The sequence below is a fragment of the Fulmarus glacialis genome, unplaced genomic scaffold, assembly GCF_000690835.1.
Source record: "Fulmarus glacialis isolate BGI_N327 unplaced genomic scaffold, ASM69083v1 Scaffold9508, whole genome shotgun sequence".
In the NCBI taxonomy this organism is placed as follows: domain Eukaryota; kingdom Metazoa; phylum Chordata; class Aves; order Procellariiformes; family Procellariidae; genus Fulmarus; species Fulmarus glacialis.
The window spans coordinates 1-13,154 of record NW_009230113.1 but is presented as its reverse complement, the minus strand read 5'-3'; the positions used below and the strand labels follow the sequence as shown (position 1 = coordinate 13,154).

Here is a 13,154-nt window from a genome sequence, read left to right as displayed (position 1 = left end):
CGCCTCGTCCGTGAACCGGTTTGGTCAGGTGGCTCAGCTAGTTCAGCCTAAGAAACGTTAGGAAGGGATAAATAATCATTTTCATGGAGACTGGCCTGTTCTTGACGTGGTATTTGCGATATAGCAATGAGATACAGCAGTGACACAGAAGGCGCATTTCCATTGCTCTCTAGCAATCAGCAGCAAACCGCTGTTCTCGTTGGTGTGTTTTCTGGGAGACTGTTGCAGGTGATTGCATCACGCAAGCTGGATTTTCTTCCTGATAGAGTACTGTGCTGAAAACAAGCTCATATTCCCCTTAAAAGTGCTGTGACTTTATAAACTGAATATAATGGACACTTACAAGCTGCTGCCCAATCGTTGTTATGTTGCAGCAAACTTATGTTTTGCAACAGTTTAGATGGGCTAAGTTCAGTTACTTCTGATGAAAGGTTCTGCAAACAGTTTTCACAGACCTAGAATTGTTGTATTAATTTGTGCTTTAATATGAAAATTCTGTAGACATTGATGTGTCAAATAAAGTGTCCAGTATGTCCGGAAAATGCTAATATCTTACAAAGTAAGCAACTGATTAATATTGTCCACGTTTTTGCCTTAGGACTTCTCCACGACTGCTTTGTGTAGCAACACAACAGAAAAATACTGGCCAGAACTTGGAAGAGGACCAGAGTCAGAGCCATAATGAGCAGAAGGTTGAACCCAGCTCCGCTGAAAAAATGTTAGCTGAAGAAAAGGCCAAACTGGAAGAACAACTAAAAGAAGTTACTGTAAGTGTATTTTGGTCATCAGATTGCATACCTTACAAACTGCATACCTAAGAGCGTTCATTATGGGTTCTCAGTGCACGATCTGGATATAGTTGTGTGACTGCTATTTAGTTGTTGAATAAAAACCCGCAGTTCGATAATTTCTTTTAACTTAAGAGTAGATGTACTACAAGACCTGAGATGCATCCCTAGTCCAAAATTAAGATTTTGGATAGTTTCTTTCTGATTTCTGGATGGAATTGGACCTTCTCCAGCCTGAAAATTTGTTACTGAGTTTCACTGACTTGAGTTCACTTATTTTGCTCAGTGAAGCCCATGGAGGGGTTTGACTGTCTTTGATGTGTGTATTTGTGTGTGCTAAGAGTGGGCTTTCTGAAAACAGCTGCTGACTTTTCAAAGATCGGGGTTAATGGTGCTTAGCTTTTATAGAATAGTGTACTTATTACATACTTAGGAAGAGGAACTTTCAAACCTTTTCTGTTGGAGAGCCCTTCAAACACAAGGCTGAAGCGTCATGTTCCCTCTTTCTGGCGTAATGTTTCTTGCGTTCTCTTCCATGCCTGACTTCATCAGAGGGTGAATGATGCCCTGAGAGGTGGGAGGCATGGATTAAACAAAGGTGTTGCTTTTCTGGATGAGTGCTTTATATAAAATGTCTTTCTAGAGCGTTTGAGACTTTGAGAGGTAACCCAGAACCTTCTATAGAAGCAGCACCTATGGATCATAAGTAAAAGTTTCCTTTCTGTTGCCCTTTCCAAAGCACTGAAGGGTGAAGCTGAGATGTCATTTAACATCTCTGTTGACAGCAGTTGCTATTGGCTACCTAACATGGCTCTTCAGTCAACTCGTTGACTATTTTCATTCTGTTTTGAGATTCTTCACTAGCATGTGAAGGTCAAGCATATTCAGAGCAAAAGCCCAACATGGAATTCTGGGTTAGGTGGTGAAGCACTCAACCTGAAGTGCCTAAGTTTATTGAATTTCATTCTTAGTACGTCTGCTGCTAGATGGCCATATTGCTAGGAATAGACCAAAACTCTGAACAACAGAGGAGTTAGACTTCATAGTTTGTAAAGTTTGAAAAAACTGGAGGATGCTCTATGGTATATATGGAGGAGGAAGAGATGGTTTGAAAGTCATGGCGGGGTTGAATCTCGTTTGCCATAGTGTCAAAATACCTTATGACTGATGAAGGCTTTCTGTGAACACACATCAGAAAAAGCAGAAATCTTTGATTCATAAAACTTGATACATCCGTAGAGTAAAAATTTCTTCCAGCTGATCTGTTGACAAATACTGAGAGTCTGGAAACCCATCTTATTTCCGTTCCCTCACTTCTGTCTGCACTAAAGTGAAGCAAACGTCTGCCTTGGTGGGAAGGATGCTGTGATAATTGGCATGTTGTCTTCAGATTACTCTTTAGATGATGGGTTTAGGCTATGTAACTGTTTAAAATGCTGTTTTATACTGAAAATGCTGTTCTGAATTATTGTCAACTACCCAACCACCAGGAATTAAATCTCTTCTGTTACTGGTTTTTCTTCTTTAGGACAAATACAAGCGTGCCTTGGCAGATGCAGAAAACATCAGGCAAAGAAGCCAGAAACTGGTAGAAGAGGCAAAGTTATACGGTCAGTGGAGGCTCCTTTTGTGTATGCTCATAAGACGCAGGAAATGCAAAGCCTGGAAAATTGAGCTCACTGGCCCAGTTTTGACAAGTTGTACTTCCCAGTGATTCTGACTACTTGGTTAAAAAATGTATTTGAGGCAGAGAGGTTTGAACGGTTCCTTGCTTTGCATCAGAATTGTAATCATGTTGCTAGACAAGGGCAAGACTTAAACTGCTAAAGTCAACAACTTGAAATTTTCTTTAAATTTGGTATCTGATTTCCTACAATATGTACTGCGCTAGTAGATTTTTCAGTAAGGTTTGCAGCCTGAAGTTTGCCTTTTTCATGCACTTTGGTCTTAGAACTGCAAAAAATGGAACCAAGAGCGTGGAATACCAGCTTTCCTTCTGGTTTGGGTTTTTTTTGTTCTTGGTGTTTGTTTTAGGTTTGGTTCTTTTTTGGGTTTTTGGTTGTTGGGGGTTTTTTATCCTTTTATATTTGATTAACTTTTCTGTTCTGCTGAAGGCCATAGCTTTCAAGTAGAAGTAATACATTTAGATGGGTGGATTCTTTTCAGTGGTGGGAATGTACAGTCACTGGTTATGAGGAGTGCTAGAAATACATCTTTCTTCAAGAGCCAGGCTACTGACATCTGATTTAGCTTTTTGACAGTTCAAACACAAATCTGTAAAACAGAAATTGTACGCAAATACTACAGCAGAAGAGTGCTATATCATCTTAGTGTTTGACTGTCACTCTGGCTTGAAAAATGAGTTGGCCTTTTTTTGCCACACACTATACACAGCTATATAGTTTAATTCTGAATACAGAAGTTTTGATTTCTGAATACAGGATCTTCAGTTAATGTGTACTGTAAGAAAAAGCACTTCTCAGTTACGTAGTATTCTTGTACCGTTTTCACGGATGTTTGAATGTTTCATCCTGAGGCTGACTTTCAATAAGCATTGTTTCACTAATATGCTACTTGGTGCAGAAGGATTTTGAGTCATGTCTGAGCTCAGAGATGCTACAATAGAAATAAATTTCTCATGAAAACTAAATTACAGATAATCTGCATGATTGTAAGTTTTATCATTTGTATATGACTGCTTTTTCTGTTGGAGGAAGAGAAACATTTCTGAGACTTGCATAAATTCGCAGACATGCAGTCACAGATATCTGCAGAGATAACATGCAAAAAAAAAAACCAAACCAAAAAAACCTACCTTCTGAAGAGTTTGGTGATTTGGTTTGATGCAGATCACTAGACAACTGGTTAATCTATGTTTGGGACACTTCAGCACTAACCACAGTTTTAGTTTTAATTTAAAACCTTGATTCATTTGTTCATATTTTTGGAACTACTTGGATGCTGTTAGTTACTGTTCTATAAAGAGCTCGAGTCTCTATGGAGTTGTGCAGTTGTTAAAGTGACCCTTTCCTGAGAACTAGCTGATCCCTATAGATCTTGCAAGGTGCTTCTGTAGTTTTTTTTGTTTAAACCGAAGACTTGTCCTCTGGTAAGGAAAAACATCTAAAATGTGAGCTAGAATTAAAAAGGCTGTCTGTGGCTAAAAAAAAAGAAGAACAAGGCTACCAAAATGCAGTGTTGTTTGTCATTGGCTTACCTCTATGTAGAAATATGTTATTCTACTGAATCATTTTGATTTTTCATGATTTCTAGAGACAGTTTGTCTGCAGTGAGATTAGTCCAGATTCTTCTAGTGCGAGCCAGAGAACAGCCTCAGGCCACGGACTATGGTTAGCTTAGGAATTGCTCGGTCTTTACAAGGCACAGCTTCTGACTCTGTAAAAGTGGTTTGTAGCGCGAGGGAGAGGTGTGAGTTCTTTTCATTCAAGGAAGACTCCCTGTTCATCTCTTGGACTCCTCATCAGTCTGACTACATGCTTTTTCTTCTGCAAGTATTTTTAGCACATCAGATTAAAGGGTAGGAATAGGACAACATAATGCTTTGAACTTTAGGTGAATCCCAGGATGAGAGAGACATGAGGAAATTACATTAAGCCATCTGAAGGTTTTGGTAACTTTGGTTAGAATTTTAACTATTAATGTCAGGTCATCAGTATAGCTTTAGCTCTTTTAAGTATTAAGTTGAAATACATTTTTTCCATAGAACTAGAGGAGGTATCATCGAGTAAAACTGGGAAGGACATTTTACCCCAAATGTTTACAGTATCACATATCTTGTTAAAAATCTAAAAGGGTACAGATTATTGCTGTAGTTTTTGGGGTTGTGGATTTGTTGGGGTTTTTTAACGCTTGTTTCCCTCAGTGGACTAATCCCATTCTCTTCTCTTATTTCTTTTTAGGGATTCAGAGCTTCTGTAAGGACTTACTGGAAGTTGCAGACATTTTGGAGAAAGCAACAGAAAGTGTTCCAAAAGAAGAAATTAAGGATGAAAATCCTCACTTGAAGAGCTTATATGAAGGTCTTGTTATGACAGAAGTACAGATTCAAAAAGTGTTTAAAAAACATGGCCTGCTCAGACTGAATCCTGTCGGAGCCAAGTTTGATCCCTATGAACACGAGGCATTGTTCCATGCTCCCATGGAAGGGAAGGAGCCTGGCACTATTGCATTAGTATCCAAGATTGGCTATAAGCTGCATGGGCGTACACTGCGGCCTGCCTTGGTGGGTGTTGTGAAAGACGCTTAGCCGCTTAATCTGAGAATTTAAAATGCCATACAACTATTAAACAGCTGGATGGTTTTTCTGTTACACCATGCTTTCCTCATTCCTCTGCCCCCTGAGAGGTTTAAAGGAATCGGTTGAGGTCTCCCAGTGAAAATGAAGCAACCGATGAAATTTTCCTACTTAGTGGCTTCAACATCACTGTTCCATAAGCTCTCTTCTTAAGTGTGAAATACAAGAGCCATTAAACCTCTAATGCTTTAGATTAGATAATATTTTTTACAACTACTGCTACCAAGGTGCATTAAATTGAAAGGAATGAAATGCTCACAAGAATTTTGCAATCTCACGCTTATCACTATGTGTAGATTGAAAATCCAAATAGTGGTGCAAACACTTCCTTTTGTTTTGTAGAATCTAACATTGCAGAAGTGGGTGAAGTAGTACAAATAACCCATTTTCTGCAAGTGTCCATCAGCTTTTACACACTGATGTGATAAATGCCCTTTTTTGTCTGTTCAGAAATAATCTCTCTCAACAACTGAAATTGAAACCTTTGTGGATTCTGACCTGTAAATAAAAGGCAATGGAGAGCAGACATCTTTTGTAATTGTTCAACCCTTTTTGTCCTGTAGCAACGTTGACTCAAGAAAACCATCTAATACTTGTATGGCATTGAAGAACCAATAGAATTTATCCTATCTCTGGATTTTTAATTTAATATTGTATAAATTGGTTTAAACAATTTTGATAGTCTTGTAATTTCCAAGCTTTACAGTCAGTTTGTTATGCAAACTGTAGTTACAACCCTGCTGAAAGCCAGAATACCCAAAGAAGCAAGTAGCTGAGAGTTTGGTATATACTGTCTTTTAGAATTACATACATAATTGCATGTAAGTGGCTCAAACAAAAATGTGAATTTAGTTTCATCTTCTTTCTTGCACTTACTCAGCTTGGATCTTAAGTTGCGATAGAACTTTTCCCATATGCAGCTCTTGCCACGTCTAACTCCACGTGCTGCTCCCAATCCTGCAGAATCAGGCTAAAATACAATACATGATTAAGTGAATGCTTTGTCCTACATTTGTCTGGTCACCTGGATAGGAGTGGATGGAACTTGGCAAATTACACAACTGACAAAGCATCTATCCTCTTGTATCCTCAAAGCCCATACATTTAACACACAGGACAGAAACTTCAAACTTATGCATATTATTAGGACCTGATAAACAGTAAGTACTTCTGAATTTTTCACCCTTTTTTCGGTTGTCTTGGATTAAGGAGCTTCTTACCTTAAGGTCAAGTATTGATTTTTTTTTTTTTTTTTAGTTCAGATGCAGAGTTGCCAACAGCTTACTGAACACTAGACCTACTCATGGTGAGAAGTGATTTGTCCTTTAAGACTTTTTTCCCAGTGCTGGTTTGCCTCATGGGAATCAGACAGTTAACTAGGAACAACCCAAGTGCCTACTACTGTTTGGGGGTTAGTCAGGTTTAAGGATTCATTCATTCTTTCTCAAGTCTAAGAAAGAAAATCAATGCTTTGACTGGGCAGGGGAGGGAGAATAACTTTTGGTGCATGTGAGAAGACAACCACAGTGTTAATTTTTTTAAACTCACCAAGTACAGGGATCAAAATACAAAGACTTGAGTGTAAAACTAGAGGGAAAAAAGGGGATTCCATATACTTAAGTTGAATTTGGAAGTAACTTCCTTCTATCTGGGTTGGAGCATGCTGTAGCTGCGTGAAGTAGGATTGAAGAAACAGTTTTGTTGCACTTTGATTGGAATCCGTGCTTAACTGATACGCCATAAAGGGACCAGGGTCAATTTATATACCTTTTAAGAACTGTCATGTGTTGTTCTGCCCCCTCCCAACCCCTCTGGATCTAAACTAAATGTAATAACTTCATCAGTATAGAAGTTTTTCCAGTAGGGCAATTAAAACAAAGGGACAGCTTCTTCCCTAGCAGATTAAGATTTTGTTAGTGAGCTTCCCAGCACCTCACACAAACTGTCTTTTTTGGACTACACTACTTCATTCAGGGTGTTCTTAAACACAAGTTCCTGGTAAGTGTTCAGTACAAGACTCAAACTAGTATCTTTAAAGCTGGTAACTATCATTTAAATGGTTTCTTTTCCTTGGCCTGCCCTTTCAGAGAGGCTTTCAGCATGGAGAGCTTCAGTCTTTACTGAGAGCTTAAACCACCTGTGCATTCTGCCATAAAACAGTAAGAAAGCACTGAAGAAATCAAAGAACAGAGGGAGATGATTCTGAAATTTAAGCATAAGAGCAGCCAACAAAGCTACCACCAGTATCTCTGGTTTAGCTATTTCATAGAGACCACTTTTCCACCTACCATCATTTAGCTAAAACACATGTCCATTTGTTACTGCAAAGACTTAAGTCGTTTTCCTCATTAGGCAAGCTACATTACAATTAAATCAATAACGGAAAGAAATTTCAATACAAGTTTATTTACCAATATACAATGCAAAAACCTAGTAAAATGCTGAGTGTGCACAACATCAGTTAGGTTTTACATGATTTCAGCACAGGCATTTGTGTGTCTGGCACAGCTACACCAGTACACTATTCAAATGAGTGCAACATTCCCTTTAAGGAAGAAGCAGATGAGCTGAACATGCTCACCAGGTACCTTCCTTCACAGTATTTAATGTGTCATCACTTAAGAGCAACTGGGGCACATGCAAAAACATTTTGCAAGAAGAGATAGTAAACTGAAAGGCTAATGAAGTCTGTTACAGTTGCAAAGAAATTTGATTCAGCCGCCGCACGAGAGAATAATGGCAGAGTGCTTAGTTTGTGTGATTTACAAGGCAGTTTAAGGTCAAAGACTCATGCAAACCTACTAATGCTGTTCTTAATGCTTGCTGGGGCTGCAACAGAACATAGGGCAGGAAGGTCTGTATCCAGAATACTCTGAACAGAATACTCAGAACAAGCCCTTCTGCACTGGGTAGTACACACAGAATGGAGATTAATGCTCCCTTGTTACCTAGTGAGCAAATATTACTGTGAAACATCACTGGGACTGGACTGATTGAAGTAAACATACAGCATTAAAACAGACTTATTGCTGCCTCTATCAGTAGCAGAAGATCAGTATTTTGAACAGCTTATGGAGTATCACTTTTTCATAGGCTTACATCCATGTTGCTAGGACAGATACTATCATTAGTAATGTCTTTAATTAGAAAAGTCAAAAGCATTAAGCATATAAAACACCTTTTCATTAGCAACATGAAGGCTAGGTTATTTGTACAGTACAGGAAGCACTTCCAGATCAACACAAGATACAAGTTGAAGAGCTCTCTGCCATGTGTTTTCTCAGCCCCTTCACCACAGAAGAGAAGCAGCGTAGCTCTAGTAAGTTGCTGGATTAACATAACTGCATCTCAACTTAAAAACAAACAAACAAAAAAACAGCAGCTTATAACAAAGGAATGCTTAGACTAAATCAGTTCCATGTGAAAATATGGAACAGCAGCATCCTCTAGTGCAAGTCACCTTTAAAATTAAAAGCATAGCTGACAATGAGACATTGCTTCTAGGGAAGCCCTTTCCAAGGGACTAGTATTTGCTAAAGCAAACATTTACCACCTTGAATTTGCTTGCAAGTATAAAATAAATATTGATATCCATATTTCATACATTAAAAATACTTTATTTTACATTCATTTTGATGTTCAATAAGTTATGTCTAGCACCAAAGAAACTTTTTGGAGGGGCTGAGGAATTAAGAAACTACAAAGTGTAAATGCAGAATTCACTTCAACATTTAAATGACTCAGTGGTGCCTAGATTTTTTTTTTTAAGTTATTGTTCAGATGGGCTTTAGACTATTGCTTCAGTTAGACTTAGATGTGCCAAAACAGTGTAGAAATATAAAAATCTCAGATTTGAGGGGGGGAAAAAAAAAAACCCAACCAATTCTTTTAAACTCCCAGCTACATGCAGAGTTGAGGCTCCAGAACACTATCAGTAATGGTATGTTATGGCAGTTAGGTAACAAGTTACAGGAAGAACCAAATTGCATAACTAGAACACTAGAAAGAAAGGCTGAGCTTCCTTTCCACAGGAGTAGGACAGAAAATAACCAAGGGTTTATACCTTACGAACTTGTGCGCTGTCTGTACATGCATATAGGGTGAAAGTGGTTCTTAAAGCTACTCAGCACATTGCAGTTAGTTCCACTGCTGCCAAGGAGAGACAGTTTTGTCTCGAGTATTCCACAACAAGCCACTTACAGGTAAGCCAAACAAAGTATGACATCCAAGAGGACATAGCCCTTACCTCTTTTGAAGGGACATAACATCACAAGCTCAAAAGAAAAAGGCACTAGAGTTTTGGTTTTTTCTTCCTTAGAAATGCTGGCTTTGTCATTGTACCCCTTTTATTCTAAACTCACTGGTAACGCTATTTTGGTAATGCTGGATATATTAACTAAAACCCAGTTCTGATCAGTATACCTCTGCCAAGTTGCAGAATTAATACTGTTTTAAGATTTTGTGGTATCCTCACCGACTACAGCCCAAAGCATCAAACCAAGATGACATTTCCAGTGCTTGCACTTGTTCTGAAGGCAGTCCAGTTCCATGTTTTGGCACACCTGCACTCCAGAAGACCTGCCCAACTGGCCTCTGGTCACAGCTTCCTGCGCTGGACATGACCAGGAGAGAGGCTTAGACACAAGTAACACTGTGCCATCTTCCATGTGGCAACCACCACCTTTTATTCATTTGGTTAAATACCAGCACGGGAATTTAAGGATGAAATGAGCATAAAAACTAGTCCTCCTTCAACATCTTCCCTTAATCGGTAGATCTTACTAAAACAGTACTGTGGATCTGGCATTTCTGTTACATGCTGTGTTACATCGCCAGCTGCTGCCTGTCGCAAGCACCCAGTTCAGACCGTAGTCGTTAGAGTTGTGATGAGTTACCTCTCAAGGTGCACTGTTCTCACTGCAGTGGGCTGCATTCACAGTTCTTCTACCATGTCAGTAATTTCAACTTCAACATGCTTAGTCCAGTACGTTTCAACGTATGCGCAATTAGAACCCTGTAATGCCTTGATTTACAGCTCCATACGTTAGGAGCACATTAGCTGTGCATTTTGACCTAGTCTGTATGACTTCTCATTTTTGTTTCTAAAAACCAATCTCAGTGATCGCTCTCCATTTGAGAATCTCACTCCCTTTCCCTGTCCCTCCCAATCAAATTCAGGAGGAGACAGCTACACCTCCTCAGCCCATACAAGCTCGGAAGTTACAGATACCAAAGAAGGAGGAGTAGGCTCCCCCAACAAGAAGAAACGGTGATTTTGCTGCCTGAGGCTGCAAGACAACTCACTGCTTATTTTCCCAAACACCATTTCTGGCCCAAATCAGCCACTTCACAGTTGTGCTGACCCCTTCCCCAGAACAGAGCACCGCAGCTGCCGTGTACTCCTGCAACTTTGCTACTAATTAGTTAACATCAGAGCCTCAGTGGGGTCTGTTTCAGCAAAAACTCAAGTCAAAGCCATGTCTGGATCAGCTGGGTGTGAAGGCAGCTCTTCAAGAACCCTTTCAACAGCACAAGCACCTGAAGGCGTCTCACCTACCACATTTCTTTCCTTCCACTCCCTGCCATGGCTCAGCCCTGCCGTATTCTGACAGAAAGTCTCATCCCGCTGTCCCAGCACCTTGGCTGTAGTTACTAAAGAGAATGTTCTGAAAGCTTAGCCATGGTCACAAAAATCCCCGCTCACTGTGCTCCAGAGCTCAGGACTTTTGTAAGCTTCGCTCTGCTGCCAGCATTATGCCAAAAAACAAAACAAAGGGAGAAGAAAGTTTCCAGCAAATGAAACTACCTCCCACCTTCAAAGAAAAGCAAGGATTACACTGATACTCATTTGTCCAATAGTAAGAGTAAAGTAACTACTCTGGGACTACTGGACTTGAGTCAAGTTCACATGAAAGAAATCTGTTCTAATAATGTACCAAAAGCAGTGAAATCCAATTTAGAAATTTCACAATTAAGTATCTTCCATGATCCAAAGCAAAAGTCTATTTGAACCATGGATCATGAATACTGTGGGGGTTTAGGTATTTGTTTTTTTTGTGTGTTTTTAAGTGACATGATTTTTGTATCTTTGGGGAGGGAAGGAAAAAAATAACGGAGTCCTTGAGCCTATAATGGGCCTCTGCTTTTCAGATCAGCTGAGTTTCATGAAGCATCCCTGGATATCCAACCACTTTCTGTTAGAAAGTTTAAAATCCTTTTCTTCAGTACCTTATCTAAGTAACTGGGAAGGCGACTCTTTGAAGGAATTCCCTGTCTTTTTTGGAGATGGTCTTTAATAATTATAGTTTTTACAGTCACATAACGTGCAGGACTCAAATTTAGAGAGCTGCAGAGCACTTTTTCCCTGTCCGATAGGAGTTCAAAGCCAGGCAGGTTTTCAATGGCAGCAAATTCACCTTCTTTACCATCTTCCTTCCCTCTCTTGGAACTAGCTATGTTTTTGTTCTCCTTCCTCTTTTCCCGTTTATGCCTGGCTGCCTCGTATTCTGCTGACTCTTCCATTTTGGTGATTCCATTTCGACGATACCGCTGCAGCTCCCGAATCTTTGCTCGAAGTATCCTCTCCTTGTGCATGTTCTCAAAGAAGTCTTCAAACTCCTTACAAGACATGAACTGGTACAGAGGCCTCAGTTTCAGCCTCAACTCCTTCTCTTCTTTCGTGATCTTTCGTTTGGGAGCCTTCTCCTTGTCCTTTTTATCCTTCCCCAGAAAGGCCGGTACCAAGTTATAGTCTCGTGCAATGTTCTTCCGCCGTTGCCTCTCCTTGAGTTTCCTTACGTACATGTCTACGTGAGCTCTTTTTAACTCTATTTCCACATCATCATCATCATAGTTCACCGAAAGGCCACTGATCAGAGTCTCCGCATCTTGGTCATATTCGATCTCATAGTCATCCCGAAGCGGCATGTATCCCAACTGCTGCTGCTCAGCCACCGATATATCCAACGGTGGGAGCGGCGTGGTCAAGCTAGGAGAAAGCGGGCCGCCGCTGGGACACGTGTGATCTGTTACTCTGTTCGGAATAGTGTCAGGGATGCAGGCTTTTCCCAGGTTGCCGTGGATATACATGCTCACATAGTGTTCCATCACCTCCTGAGGCGTTCGGGATGCTCCCACGTGAGCAGCCATGTCCTCCTAAATGGAAAATAAGGAGGAGTGATGAAATTATTCCTATTACATCTCCAGCATAATGTGCACTCTGGTAAGAGCATGACTACTTCTTCCCTGCTCCTCAAAAGCCAACTCACAATACCTAAACTTTTCTAGCAATGCTGAAATTAGCCACATTCCCATCAGATCTGCATTTTTAGGTCCAGCTAAGTATTTACAAGTGCACAGGAGCACGTAAGCCATGAAAACCGCACCAGAAACACCACTAAGGCAAGCTGCATCAGATCCTCTAGGTACAGGAACACCATCGAGACACTGGAGCCACACGGTGATTCCTGAGCATCCATCGCTCCCTCAAGAAGTCAGTTTACTGCCACCAGGAAGCTTTCTAAGTCCCAAGCCAGCGCTGAGATCACTACGTCGTTTGGATTTTGCTCATTGATACTGCATTGCTGAAGTACTTTTAGAGCAACATAGAAATAAAGATAGTACTTACAGTAAGAAAGATAGTATCTGCTCTTTTCCAGTTATTTAAGAACTCAAACAAGCGACAATGATCATAAACGTTAAGATTTTGAAAAAGGCTTTATGTTTAATGAAGCAAAACATAATCAAGTAACAATGAATCAAATGATGATGCTTTTTACTGCTGTTTTTTGAAAACGAGCCTGACTGTATGCTGACACAGGAGGCGAGCAGCAAGTTTACAGCTGTGACATACTTGAAGGAAAAGACGGAACACAAAGAAGAAGAGGATGTAAGATCTGCAGCACAGGCAGGCTGGGGGGAAGGCACATGAAGGGAACTGAAGGTACCGGCAGGTCCGAGAAGCCCGAAGTGCTCTTTTGACCAGCAGTCCTCCCATAGGCAGCCTGCGTAAGGCCGAGAGGCCGCCGTCCCGGCACGGAGCCGCCCGCACC

At 40.4% G+C, this 13,154-nt stretch overlaps 2 protein-coding genes across 2 annotated transcripts; one reads left to right on the top strand and one right to left on the bottom strand.

Annotated features, from left to right (window-relative positions):
- Nucleotides 1-598: 598 nt before the first annotated feature.
- GRPEL1 (GrpE-like 1, mitochondrial (E. coli)) lies at nucleotides 599-5,939 on the top strand (the record flags this gene model as incomplete). The annotated part of the gene is made up of 3 exons (XM_009584099.1): nucleotides 599-767; nucleotides 2,317-2,398; nucleotides 4,709-5,939. Coding segments are annotated over 3 exons (598 nt in total), but the record flags the coding sequence as incomplete, so codon positions are not given.
- Nucleotides 5,940-11,265: 5,326 nt separating this feature from the next.
- On the bottom strand, nucleotides 11,266-12,581 carry TADA2B (transcriptional adaptor 2B). Its single transcript, XM_009584098.1, has 2 exons — nucleotides 12,489-12,581; nucleotides 11,266-12,258 (listed from the first exon to the last, which is right to left on the bottom strand). The coding sequence occupies exons 1-2, from the start codon at nucleotides 12,579-12,581 to the stop codon at nucleotides 11,266-11,268; spliced, it is 1,086 nt and encodes a 361-aa protein (XP_009582393.1).
- Nucleotides 12,582-13,154: the final 573 nt, after the last annotated feature.